At 41.5% G+C, this 12,944-nt stretch overlaps 1 protein-coding gene across 1 annotated transcript in view; it reads right to left on the bottom strand.

Moving 5' to 3' along the window:
- LOC104989318 (small conductance calcium-activated potassium channel protein 2-like) overlaps positions 1-12,944 on the bottom strand; it is a 44,469-nt gene that overhangs the window by 30,424 nt on the left and 1,101 nt on the right. The window contains 3 exon segments of the mRNA XM_010840951.1: positions 11,432-11,527; positions 12,121-12,795; positions 12,797-12,940. Coding sequence (XP_010839253.1) covers positions 11,432-11,527; positions 12,121-12,795; positions 12,797-12,940 — 915 coding nt within the window.

Genomic DNA, 12,944 nt, shown 5'->3' with positions numbered 1-12,944 from the left:
TAAACCCAGTACTAGGATACAATTTCCCTTGATCACTCATGAAAACTTTAAGCAGTTTAAGGATTAGCACTGTGTATTTTTAACCCTCTTGACAGCAGACACTATCCTCAGAAAAGCACTGCTCGAGACCATGACAACCATACTACACTGCTTAATGCCTCCTCCCCAAATTCAGTATGTTAGAGTCAAAACCAATATATAAATATTACACACAATTTCCTTGGAAGACCAAAATGTTCTGATAGAAGACCACCTCAGTGGATAAAACCAGTAAGGGTTTCTACAGTCAGATTATTTTGTAAAAACCTCATCTTAATACCTTCTGGATGACCACGATGGGTAAATACATAACCAGGTAACAATGCTCAGACAGTCAAGCAAGCACATGGCAAGTTACAGATGTAAAACACTGGCTGTTACAATTCCTTGACACAGTTCAGTTTAAGGTATATAATGTCTAAATTCCCATGTGTTTCACAAACTCAAAAAGCAAAAAAGAAAACTCACCCAACACTATACTACACACATTACTAACTCATTGTTCACAAAGAGAGATAGGCATAATACAGATGCAAGTAATGGTCATTGGAAATGAAACAGAAGGGGAGATATAAGCCATCTGATAAAAGTAAACCCAATCACTGAACAACAAGTATTTTGAGATATTACTTGTCATATTGACACACAAAATTCTTCTCAATTCTTTCCAACCAATGTACTCCAAGCACAATGGTTGAGGGTGGTGGCATGCTAAACAAAATTTAACAGAGATAAACCTAATCCAGAAAAAAGATGTAAATATATCATAAACCTTCAAATGAATACAGACAGAAATGTTGTCAATTACAATCCCTTCTACATATGCCTTTGGTTGTTTATTACCTCTTAACCTTTCAGCAGGGATTTCCTATCAGAATTTTCCATTACAAATTATTCCCTTTGCTTACTTTTCAGGGTGCTGTACTTAACTCTTTAAGTCACCAGGGTCCTAATTAGATGGAGATGCCATCAAGCTGTGACCTGGGTTCCTGAAGGAGTTAATGTAGCTCACACAGAACCTTGCTTCCAGCGAGAAGCCAAACCTATGGTAGGTTTACAGGCAAAACAGCTATTTTTGTAAAAATGGTGAGCCTGACATCATAGTACTCTAACACTAGTTTACTGATCTGAAACCTGACAACCAAAATGTACACTTACTTCCTCAGATGGCCAACCTGCCCACAGGGAGAATCTGAACTAACTCAGTTTAAAAAAAAAATTGGCTGTCCTTAATGGAGAGCAAAGCTTTTGTTAAAAAGAGAACACACACAACAGCTATTTGAGTTTAAATGTTAATAAACTACTGAACCCTGTTTTGAATGCACACCTTTTTCTTTCTGTTCCCTCCTGTAAGACTTGAAAAAGAAGAAAAAAATATCACCACTGTTTCCCAAAGCCCATGGAGGCTGTGCTCCAATTCCTCCCCTTCCACCCCGACAACCCCCAAAGCAGCTAACAGTGACCAGCAGTGACACCTAAACAGCCTTCAGCACACAGCAGGCAGCATTCTAAGTGACACATATATATGTGTACAGTTACACACACAGGCACACTCAACTCTCACAGCAACCCGATGAGAGAAGTACTCTATAGTCCCCATTTCACAGACAAGGACAGCGAAGTGCAGAGAGACCACGCAGCATGCCCAAGGTCACACTGCTAGTCAGCGGCAGAGCTGGGTGTGAGCCCAGGCGGATGGCTTTAGAGTCAGTGCACAAAGCCACAGGACGATGCTGCAAAACACAGTAAACAATTCAAAAGAGAGTCTGATGCTTTGCTCAGCAGGGAAGTTTGCAGAGAACAATTTCGGAAATTATGGTTTTCACAGCTTCCTAGAATAACAAAGATTGGGAACATCTGTGGACAAAGTTATCTTCCAATACTGCTTTTGCATCATTTCTATAAAAACTCTATCAAGCACAACTACCCTTCGACAAACCTGGTTAGCCAAGATTCAGAAACCAAAATCAAGGAGAAATAAGAAGCTATAAGAGGCTCCAGGGAGGCACATTTCTAGATTCACAAAGTAGGACAGTACTCAAAACATGAACCAGTAAGGTGAACATAGACACTCCAGAAAACAATTATATCAGATATTTAACGAAGCGGTTTGTAAGTACTTTCAAAATCAACGAACTGATATAAACTTTTGGGAGGATAATTTGACAAATTCTCAATTGTCTTAAATAATATCCTTTAAGTAATTACTGCCTTGGAAATTTATCCTTAGGAAATCATTAGACATCCTTATATAAATTCATTTGCAAAGTATTTATTATATAAATATTTATAATAGGTTCTTTTTAATTTTTCTTTCTAATTTTTTTAAGTGTCCAAAAATAAGGGAAAGGATTAAACTGAATATACCATATGATGCAAAAAAACTGGAATAGCCAATGGCATGGGGACATGAATAGAAAATTACATGAAAAGAACAATAAATTTCTTTATACTAATATATAGCAAATATCAGGTCCATGTACTTCATATAAACACATTCTATCATCATAATACTTGTCTCTGGGTGGTGAGATTAAACTAGCATTCTTTTCACATTATCTATGTTTTATAGATTTTCTAACATAAATATTTATTAATTTTATCATCTGGAGAGAAAATCAAAATTTTTAAGAGAAAAGGCATTTGGTCATAAAGCCTAATATATTTTCATTCTTAAAATGACAAGCCCATGAGTCTTGTTTCCTTCTTGGATATCATGAATACACTGGCTGATCATCAGCACAGAATACATGGATTTCAGCACAGAATCTGACAGTCCTCATGACATTCTTGTTGAGAAACGTAGGCTGCCCTATAGTCAGGGCCCACAGAGTTGTTATGACATGAAAGGCCGAACCAAATACCACGGCTGAGCAGATGGCGAACTGCAGAGAAGGTCCTGCTTCTCAGCTCTGACTGTGGCTCACTCATGCCTTGGGCATGCGTTTCTCAGGTACGCTTTTCAAAGTCACGACTAGTGAGAAGCTAGGGGCAGAGGTGAGTGTGGGCAAGCGGGGTGACAGCCACTAATACTGACCATGTTTCTGGAACAGAATTGAGCACTGATTTGAGTTTTGCCAATGCCATAACCAATCCATACACAGCATTTTCCATACCTAAATAAAGTGTGTGTCAAATAAACATCACAATTACAGTTCAAAGAATTCTGACAGGCTGAAACACTCATCTGAAACCAAGATGCTATTTAACAGAGTCAATAAATGTAAAGCCATACGTTCAATTCAGTAACAATTCTACAAGTGTACTTGGCAACAGTTTGTGTGAAGCAAAGACCATTTTAGAGGAAATAACAGTTGGTACAATGAAGCATTTTTGACAAAGGGAGGTAACAAGTTCACCGGCAGATGTTACCTGAAAATACTGAATACATTTCTGACCTTCTTATTCAAAGACGGAATTCAACAAAACAGAGTCGAAGTCCAGAAGGATAGGATCAGGGACATCCTAAGTGTGATCAGGAATATTCAAAGGAATTGATACTGTTTAAATAGGAGGCATTTAAAGAGACCTAAGGCAATGGCACCCCACTCCAGTACTCTTGCCTGAGAGCCTGGTGGGCTGCAGTCCATGGGATCGCTAAGAGTCGGACATGACTGAGCGACTTCACTTTCACTTTTCGCTTTCATGCATTGGAGAAGGAAACGGCAACCCACACCAGTGTTCTTGCCTGGAGAATCCCAGGGACGGGGAAGCCTAGTGGGCTGCCATCTTTGGGGTCTCACAGAGTCGGACACAACTGAAGCGACTTAGCAGCAGCAACCAACGTTGAAATGTTTGTTCTGCAATTCTTTGCAGGGAGGATTGACTTAGCCTGTTATAGTGGAAACTGCAGTCTGGTTTCTGTTTCTACTGTTCCGCTGAAATTGTTCATCAAAGTCAGGGATGACTTCAACTCATCGAATCCAAAAGGCACCTCTTTACCCGACATTAACAGACTTCATAGTGTTCAGTACACAGCGTTGTGCCCACCTTCCAACACTCCCATCTCCACCTCAAGGACAAGTCATTCTTATTTCTTTTCTTTAGTTCCTCCTTCACAAAACCTCTAGATGTCAGAGGTTGATCCACTCTCCACCTTCTTCTTTCATCTATTTTCTCTCAGTGATTTTATCTATTCCTATGGGTTTAAATAGCCTCTATGCTGATTACTTGCTAACTTAAATTTCTAGTCCATACATTTCCTCTGAATTCAAGATTCTCTTGTATAATCAGAAGCACTTCCATCAGAAGCAACCCTGACTCCACATCCTACCCTTTGGTGTGAGTCCTCCGCCTTCAGCATCACACACTCAGATGCTCCAACCAGAACCCTGGGGATCATCTTTGCATCATCCCTTGCCCTCACCTGTCATAGCCAATCACTAAAACGTCCATTCTTCCTCCAACTTGGGTCTCAAACCAGACCATTTCCCCTCATTTCCACTGCTGTTAACCAAGCCAACTGAGCATTATCTCTACAATGTGAGTTGATTAAGAGTCTAATGGTCTCCAGACCAATCTTCTCAGAGCCTCCCCGCCGCACCCCACCAAACAAAACGTATGTTTAAACAGTAAGCTGGATTGTGACTCGTCTTTGCTTCAATGATGGTCTCATGCACTTTGAAGAAGGTATCACAAAGTATGGGCTCAGGACCCTTCAGTATAACAACCCTCACACCACCCAGTACCACTGTCCCCTTGCCTGGACTACACTGATTTGCTCTCAGTTGTGTAAGTGCAAGAAATCCTTTTCAGTCACTAGGACTTTGAAAAGGTTTTTCCTCCAGACTCTGCCAGTAACTGATAACTTCCTTTACTTTATATCTTGGTTTAAAAGTCATTTCCTTGGAGAATACTCCCATAATCACCCCATCTGATGACAACCGTTGGCCCCTAAGGATTTTCTACCACAGTCCCTTTTATGGGGGCTTTATGACACAACTTATCACAACTTCTAAGGATGTTCTTCCTTAATTTTTGTCTCTCTCCTTAGCCCGCCTGCATGGAATGTCAGTTCCAGGAGAGAAGGAACCTGATTGTCTTATTTCTCATTGTATTAGCAGAGCTCAAAAACTATTAAATGTTGAATATGGGAAGACTTCACCCCAACATAAGGAAAACCTTCCTAAAAGTAAGAGCTGTCTGCCAATGGGCCAGCCTGTACTGACAAACTGACCATCATGGTGAGAGGGTTCAGGCAGACACGGGGTGGCTACTTTTATCTGAGATGGCATGCCGGCTGGGATCCTGGGCCAGATAACACTTCAGGTCTTTCCAGTTCTAAAAAGAGAATTCTAAAGGAGTTTCGGGTTAAAAATATACTCCCCAAGTAGCAAACATCATATTATTTTCTAATGAGCAGAAATTCTCTTTAAAATAGCCTCATGAAACCACTTTATACCCTGACCAAAAGTAACTCCCTGAAGTTAAGTCAGTGCCGGCTTCCTCTGTCCACCCTGCCAGATGTGGTTTGGGACGATGACAGCCCACAGTGGCCCTCTTACCGAGCAGAAAAAAAACACGGCCCAGAAACGACTTGGCAGAGCAAGCGAATCCACTTGCAGTAAACCTAAAGTTCCAGTCTTCATTCATTTGTGATGCTGCTCTGTAAACACAGCAGGATTGCTTTATTTAGTGTCACACCCATTAATAATGCAGAGATCTTTACACGGGCAGGTGGAGGAAATTAGTCCTGAGTGATTTCGTTACTACAGGGTATACGTGAAGTCAGAGGGACTCAGAGTCTCATTACAACTGAGGCAGAAGCTGATGGCAGTACAGACAGAGGTCACAGAGCTGCCCACCACACCACAAAGCAATATAAGCAAGGCACCCACCTCACAGCCTTTCAGTCTTAAAATGAGTTAATGTTTCTCTGCCTTGTAGATATGGGAGAGATCGAAGGACAACTTGAAGACCATTCCTTCTACTCTTTCACCTTCTTTTATCTCCAAAGTTTAAGTTAAAAAAAAAAAAAAAACAAATTTGGCAAATATTTGCTTCTGATGGTAACTTTACAAGGATTGGCCAGTTTGTCAGAGGATTCAATAACGTACCACTAGACACTGCAAAATGTTGCAAATAACCCTATGAGACCGTGAGCTTTGTCCTTAAGGAATTTTTCACAAAAAATATTTTTCAAGAAAATAGTAAACTTTGCAAATCCAAAGTTATTTAAAATTCCTTTTTATAACATTCAATGTAAACAATGTTGTGGGGAAATAATGTGTGGGGAAGCAGAGAATGAAAACTCTGAAGATCTTTCTAAAGGATTGGGGAGCAGTACCTTTCCATTTACAATACAAACTCCCTTCTACTTAACAATCTGTCTGCTGGACATTTATCATATGTACATTCTCTAATTAGCAGATTAAAATAAGCATGTATGTTTTATTATGGCTTATAATAGCAAAAGCCTAGAAAACACCAAAGGCCTGTCAGTAAGGCACAGTGTATCCATACAATGGGGTAATAAACAGCGGAAAAAGGCTGAGACCGGCCTCCACGTGCTGATGAAGAAAACCAAAATATATCAGCAATGAAAGCAGAGCACGTGTGTCTCTGTTGGTGTTGAGTTGCTAAGTGGTGTCCAACTTTTTGGCAATCCCATGGACTTGTAGCCAGGCTCCTCTGTCCAGGCAAGAATACTGGAGTGGACTGCCATTTCCTTTTCCCGGGGATCCTTCTGACCCAGGGATCAAACCTGAGTCTCCTGTATTGGCAGGTGGGTTCTTTTCTGCTGAGTCACCAAGGGAAGCCCTGTGCGTGTCTCTCAACACAAGTAAATATTCATTATTTAAGATTCTGGAGAAATGCATGAGAAATTTAAAAGTGGTTGTTTATGAAAAACAGGACTGAGAATGTGACTATCATATTTATTTTAAGCTCTTCTGTACCAGTTATTTTTACTATGTATATTTATTTACTATTATTTTACTCACAAGAATAGCAACTATATGCAGCATTTTCTGTATGGTCTGGAAGTATCTAGCTGCTCTCTGCAGGAATACAAAAGCAAGCATCCTTCCCCCGCCCCCTCCACAGGGGAGCCACAGTCTACTCAGTGGACACTTAACCATCCCTCCCCAACCAGTCCAGGAGCCTTCAGAGTTTGTTAAAGTTCCTGTTCTCAGTCACTCCTTTCTCCTTTGTGTGGCCTACATGCACGAGTATAAAGAAATTTTAATTTTTGCCTTTCCAGTTTTAGATCTATAGCATCCATCTCTGAAAAGCTAATTTGAAGAAGAATGCATAGTTACTCTACTGCAAAAGATACCAAAGAAAAATCAGTGTTTTCTCTAGTCCTCTTTATTATATAACTATATTACCAAAACAAAATCAAGGAAACAAAAGTGTTTTCAACTTTTAAGTATAGTACACTCCATTTTGCCACATCTTGTAAGAACCAGAAAGATCGTCCAAGATGCTTTCTTCCCAATCTTGTATTTGCCTGTCTCAAAAATACTAAATCGTTCTTTCAACTAAAATTCCTTTCACAAGAGAAACTCAACTACACTAAAGTTGAAAAGATAAAGTGAAATCTACATTCAACTTATTTGATATTAAAGATCTTAAAGAGCATTTGAGCATTGTTTTGTTCTTATTCCATCAAAGAAGAAGGGCAAGAAAAAGAAAAGTCATAGGAAATCATGCCTCTGTTTTCCCTATTATTTGATCTTGTACTTGAGATGAGGAAGCTACTTATTTAGTATTAGGTGACCTTTCCAAAGTGTATAAAACAATCCCCATAGTACTTTTTCTTTGTCAGAAGATTGCAACAAAAGGCATTTGCTAAAATTTATTTTACATATCAATTCATAATTTTTAAATTTTGCTGCTGAATATAGGAAAGTCAAATATCTATTTGAGAAAACCTAACATCTACTTATTGGAGAAGGAAACGGCAACCCACTCCAGTGTTCTTGCCTGGAGAATCCCAGGGACGGGGGAGCCGGGTGGGCTGCCGTCTATGGGGTCGCACAGAGTCGGACACGACTGAAGCGACTTAGCAGCAGCAGCAACATCTACTTGGCTGATAATGTGCCCCGCTAAACCTGATTTTACATAAGCATTCTGACCCACCCACCCCCAAAGAGTGACTTCATTTTTGTTTGTGGGCAGGGGTGTAAAAGTAATTAGTGAAATGAGCAGACTATGCATTGAGCTGGTGCACTGAGCTGTCTGTGGTACTGAAAAATGACAGCAAAGCTGCAATGTACTGAGCTAAGTCCTTACAAAGCCTCCCTATCACACTATTTTAATTCAACCACTTCCATCCATGACTCACCTGAACCATCTAATTTTGACAGACTGTTTATAAACATTTTATAAAAGGTCACACTGACTTGCTTTCCAAGGTTCTTCATGGAAATGTCAGGGCCTCCCCAAGCTTTGCAAAAGAAGTTCTAGTGGACAGCCAGACAGAACACTGGCTTTAACACTGATTTTTTCTGAGTGCAGTGAGAAATCCTACCATGCACCAAAAACCCATACTAGCTAGCTCTCACTACCCAACCAACATACTGCTGTGCTAACAAGAAAAAGATTAAGTGTCACGTAAGACTGAATGCTATGTCCAGGAACATGCTTTGAATGGTGGCATGACCCCTACAGTGAGTTCTTTAACTCAAAGCTAATCAATATACTTGGGATTCTTAATAATAAACTGAGAAGTACATATTTGCTTAAAACTTATGAAAGAAGTACATCTATACCAATGACATCAGTAAGTTAAAAAGGGCACACTTCACCACTTTCCACACATGGATACATTAGCCTGTGCACTTGACTTCACTGTGTTTCAGAGTGAAGTATTTCAGAAGCAATCACTGACTCTACTCTCTGGTTGAATTAGAACACACTTTTGTGGTTCTTGATTTCTAGCTCAGGGTCTCCATATTTATTTTGTCCTTTTCCATTTTATATATATATATTTTTTAAAATGCAGCTCAGATAAAATTTGTAACTTTAGCTGGAGGAAAAAAATCTCTCAAGATTAAACAGTAATAGCTATATCCAAACAACTAAATGATATCACCGGAGCATCTAATTTGATCTTAAGTGTGGTTGGTTTGGTAGAAACCATGCATCACCAATTTTTAAAAATCTAACTTTTTGTGATATTTATGCTGCCACAGCAGTAAAGAGGTTCACTGTGCTTATAATCCTTACGTGCAGCATTCATGTCTTCATTTTTAACACCTGTGCTATATACATACTCTAATCAATATATCTATGCATTTGTATAACAGAAATTATCCTCAAAATTAGTCAGGAGTGGAATTCTTTCAAGTGTAAAGTGATCTTTAAAAATATGGTTTATTTTATTTGTATTACTTTAAGTTTCAACAGTGTTATCAAATATGATCAAAATTTTTTTACAACACATAATTAACATCCGGCCAGTGTTTAGAGCTCTCAAACTCTTATAAGTTATTTCAAAATAATTTCCCAATAAAAAATGAGTGCTTTCAGGAAGACAGTTTGTTCTTGATATTAACACCACCAGATGTTCTTCACCATGAGTGTCTGTTCAGCTGTGTGTTTTTCAGAAGGAACAGGAATAATCTGAAAGCTGATGTCTAAGTAAAAAAACCCAAACACCAAAAAAAAAAAACAAACAAAAAACCAGCTAGGTCTCTTTCCAGCATAGATTAAGTAAAACTGCACTAGTCTTAAAAAAAAAAAAAAAAAAAATTAAGCTACTTGACTTTCATAAATACCTATGAAGATTTTGGAAAAATCTTGTAAGTTTATCCCAATTCAAATATCAAACTTTTGGATTTAGAGAGGACAGACATGTCATGTTTCCGGGCTCCTGACACGCAGTAGCAGAGCGCAGCGGGAAGCATGATGGGTGGGGGCTAGCGGAACAGGGCAGTCAGGCTCTGTACTGTCTAGCTGTGGCATCTGGCAGGCAGGTCACCTCTTCTGATCACAGGCTTCTCATCTGGTAAACCAAGTCAAACGGCCATTAGACCTAGTTCGTTCCCCAGCCTCAAGCATTTTCCTTCTAGTCAAAATGAAAAGATACTCTTATGTGTAAGTTACATTTTAGTATTACTTTAAAATATTCAAAGAATCTCAAAAGCCCATGATCACTAGTGTTGAATTAAAGATGGACCTGTGTAAATTATTCAAATTTTAGAGTTCAAATGTGCTTGCCTTCTTTGGCTAGTGCAGTCTTATTACTTACCTCTAGATATTCTTACTCCTTCTAATTCTCCTTCTCTATCCTTAATCCTTCAATTTCACAATTTTCAAAGTCTTTGCAAATTTGAAAGCATGCTTATGTAATTTTTCCATCCTCATGTGGGATCAAGTGTATCTTTATTTTGCCTGGGTAGTAGTTAAAATGGGTTTCTTCTACTGTCTTTGTGAATTACTAACTTAAAATTAATTTAACTTATAATTAATTAAATATAATTTAAATTTAATGGCAACTCCTAATGGAAAGCACCCTAAATTCAAGAGTTTAATAGTTTGGCCAAATAAATAACAGCTAATAAAAAAAACCAGAAAGTATATATTAGTGTAAATTGTAAACTGGAAAATCCCAATCTTTCTAAATTTTTGAAAACTCTAGTTATTTTATTCACTAACTTTAATATGCTGTTGACCGAAAGCTACAGCAAAGTAAAAATCCAAAAGGTGACCCATGAATTTTAGATCAAATATTCTGAAATTGCCAGTTATTGGTCATATCTAACAACAGAGTTCCTGGCTGCATTTAGACAAACATTTTCCTAAGAAGTCCACTCACAAGGGCAGTGGCCTTTGCTCTTAAGTGACATTTTAAATAATAAATGTACCTAAAAATCTACCAAACTACCAGATATACAGAATTTGTATTCTAAATTCACAACAGATTCTTCTTTCTCTAATGTTAGGGTAAGATATAGAAAAGGTTAGAATTCTCCTCTTGCCTTATTAATGCACATTAGCGAGGAATATCCCAGGACTCTTTTCTTTTTTAAGCTACAGTTGGTATGGAAGGTGATACAGACAGGCACAATCTTCCCTAATGACCCATCCATCTTGTTAAATGTGTATTAAAGGAGAATACTCATCTACCCTACAGATTAAGGCTAGTGCTTAACTGGCCTTAAGGAAAGCATATGCAATGACAGTCATGGAGAAGTGGACCTACCTAAAGAAGAAAGAGAGGGGGAGGAATCTGAGGTTTAACAAATACATCCTGGAAACTACTGTGTATTTATATGCTGCACTGTTTTGCTTTCAACTTCTTGAAAGAACAGGTCAGGTGCTAAGGTAAGAACACAGCATGTGTCTTCTGTAACCTCAGGCAAGGACAGGAGAGCTTGGAAAAGCATCTGCTGCCTTGCACTTCCCCACGTTGGGGTCATTCATAAACAGTAGAGCAGTAAGTTACCTGTATTTCCCTGGCGTGGTAAACGATGATCAGACCAAGCAGGATGATCGTGGAGAGACTGATAAGGCATTTCAGAGCTAAGGAATACAGTGACGCCTGCAACAAAGACAGAAGCACTTTTTTAAAAGAAGCACTTTTTAAGCCCTGGGAGGGGTCGGCCAATCCCCAGCAATTGGATCTGAGCTCCCAGGGGGAGGATGGAGGTAGGGGCACCTGTTTTGGCTCTGTGATCCGTCAGGAAAGTGAGGAGATCAGGGAAGGCCAAGCAGCAGCGGGGGCGCAACTACACGGACCCCAGTGCAGCTTGTGGCTCTCGAAATGAAATCCATGAGGAAATTAGCTTTGAGTTTAAGCCTTCGGGTTTGAAAGAGACCTCCTAAATCGTGAGCCTCAGGAGAGAAATAAAGCATGCTTTCCCCCAAGGAGTCCTGAAATCACTTCTTTAAAATACCCAAACTGACGGGGCATTCACTCCCTCCAGAACTTTGGCTGCGCGCGGAAAAGCTTCCTCTCCAGACTAGGGTTAAGGGTGCGAGTCGGAGTGGCACTCGTCCTCGCGGCGGACATCTCCGATCGTCAGGGGAAAGCTAGGGACCCGCAGGCAGAGAGTTCCCGCCAGCGACCGCCCCAACCACCAGGCATCCGGCTCTGCGGCCCGGGAACTGTGGGCAAAGGGCTCGAGCACCTACCTTGTCGTAGGCGCCCCACGACAGCTCGGTCTCGATGACCATAACCACGATGCCGAACATGCCAAAGATGAGCGCATAGTCGCTGAGCCGCTTGCGCTTCTCGAACAGGGCGCGCCGGTGGCCCAGCTTGTAGCCGATGTTCTGGTTCTTCTTTTTGCTGGACTTGGTGCCACTGCTGCTGCCATGCCCGCTGCCGCCGCCGCCGCCACCACCACCGCCTCCTCCAGTGCTGCCGCCGCCGCCGCCGGCTCCGTAGAGCGCCAGGTTATTGGAGTTGTTGTGCTCCGGCTTGGATACCACGATCTCCGGGGCTGAGGACGAAGCGGCCGCGGCCGCGGCAGCAGACGGGGAGGACGCGCCGCCACCTCCTCCGACAGACATCGGGGGCTGTAGGGGCTGCGCCTCGGAGTCCATCTCGTGCAGGTTCCGGCGGGACGCGCTCAAGTTGCTGAGCGGCCGCATGACGCCCCCGTTGTACCTACAGCTGCTCATGGCTATTTCGGTGAAGGGGTTGCTCTCGCGGCGCGCCTGGGGCTGGTGGTGCTGGTGGTGCGCCGGGTGCGGGTGGTGGTGGTAGTGCGAGAGCGGGGGCCCGGAGCCCAGGCTGCCGAGGCTGCCCGTGGGGCTGGCGGCGGGCTGCAGGCTGTGGCACTGGTGGTGCTGGGAGGCGGACGCGTGGCTGTTGCGCGTACTGCTGCCGGAGCGCACTGGCATGGCTGGACGGCGTCAGCTCGCTCACATTGAGCTGGCTGCCCCGGCGCGACGAGCAGCAGCAGCAGCACGACGAGCCCGACAGCGGCGAGGAAGTGCGGGTCCGGAAGGCG

The sequence above is a fragment of the Bison bison genome, unplaced genomic scaffold, assembly GCF_000754665.1.
Source record: "Bison bison bison isolate TAMUID 2011002044 unplaced genomic scaffold, Bison_UMD1.0 scf7180017864152, whole genome shotgun sequence".
Classification (NCBI taxonomy): domain Eukaryota; kingdom Metazoa; phylum Chordata; class Mammalia; order Artiodactyla; family Bovidae; genus Bison; species Bison bison.
This window is presented reverse-complemented; position numbering and strand designations above follow the sequence as displayed.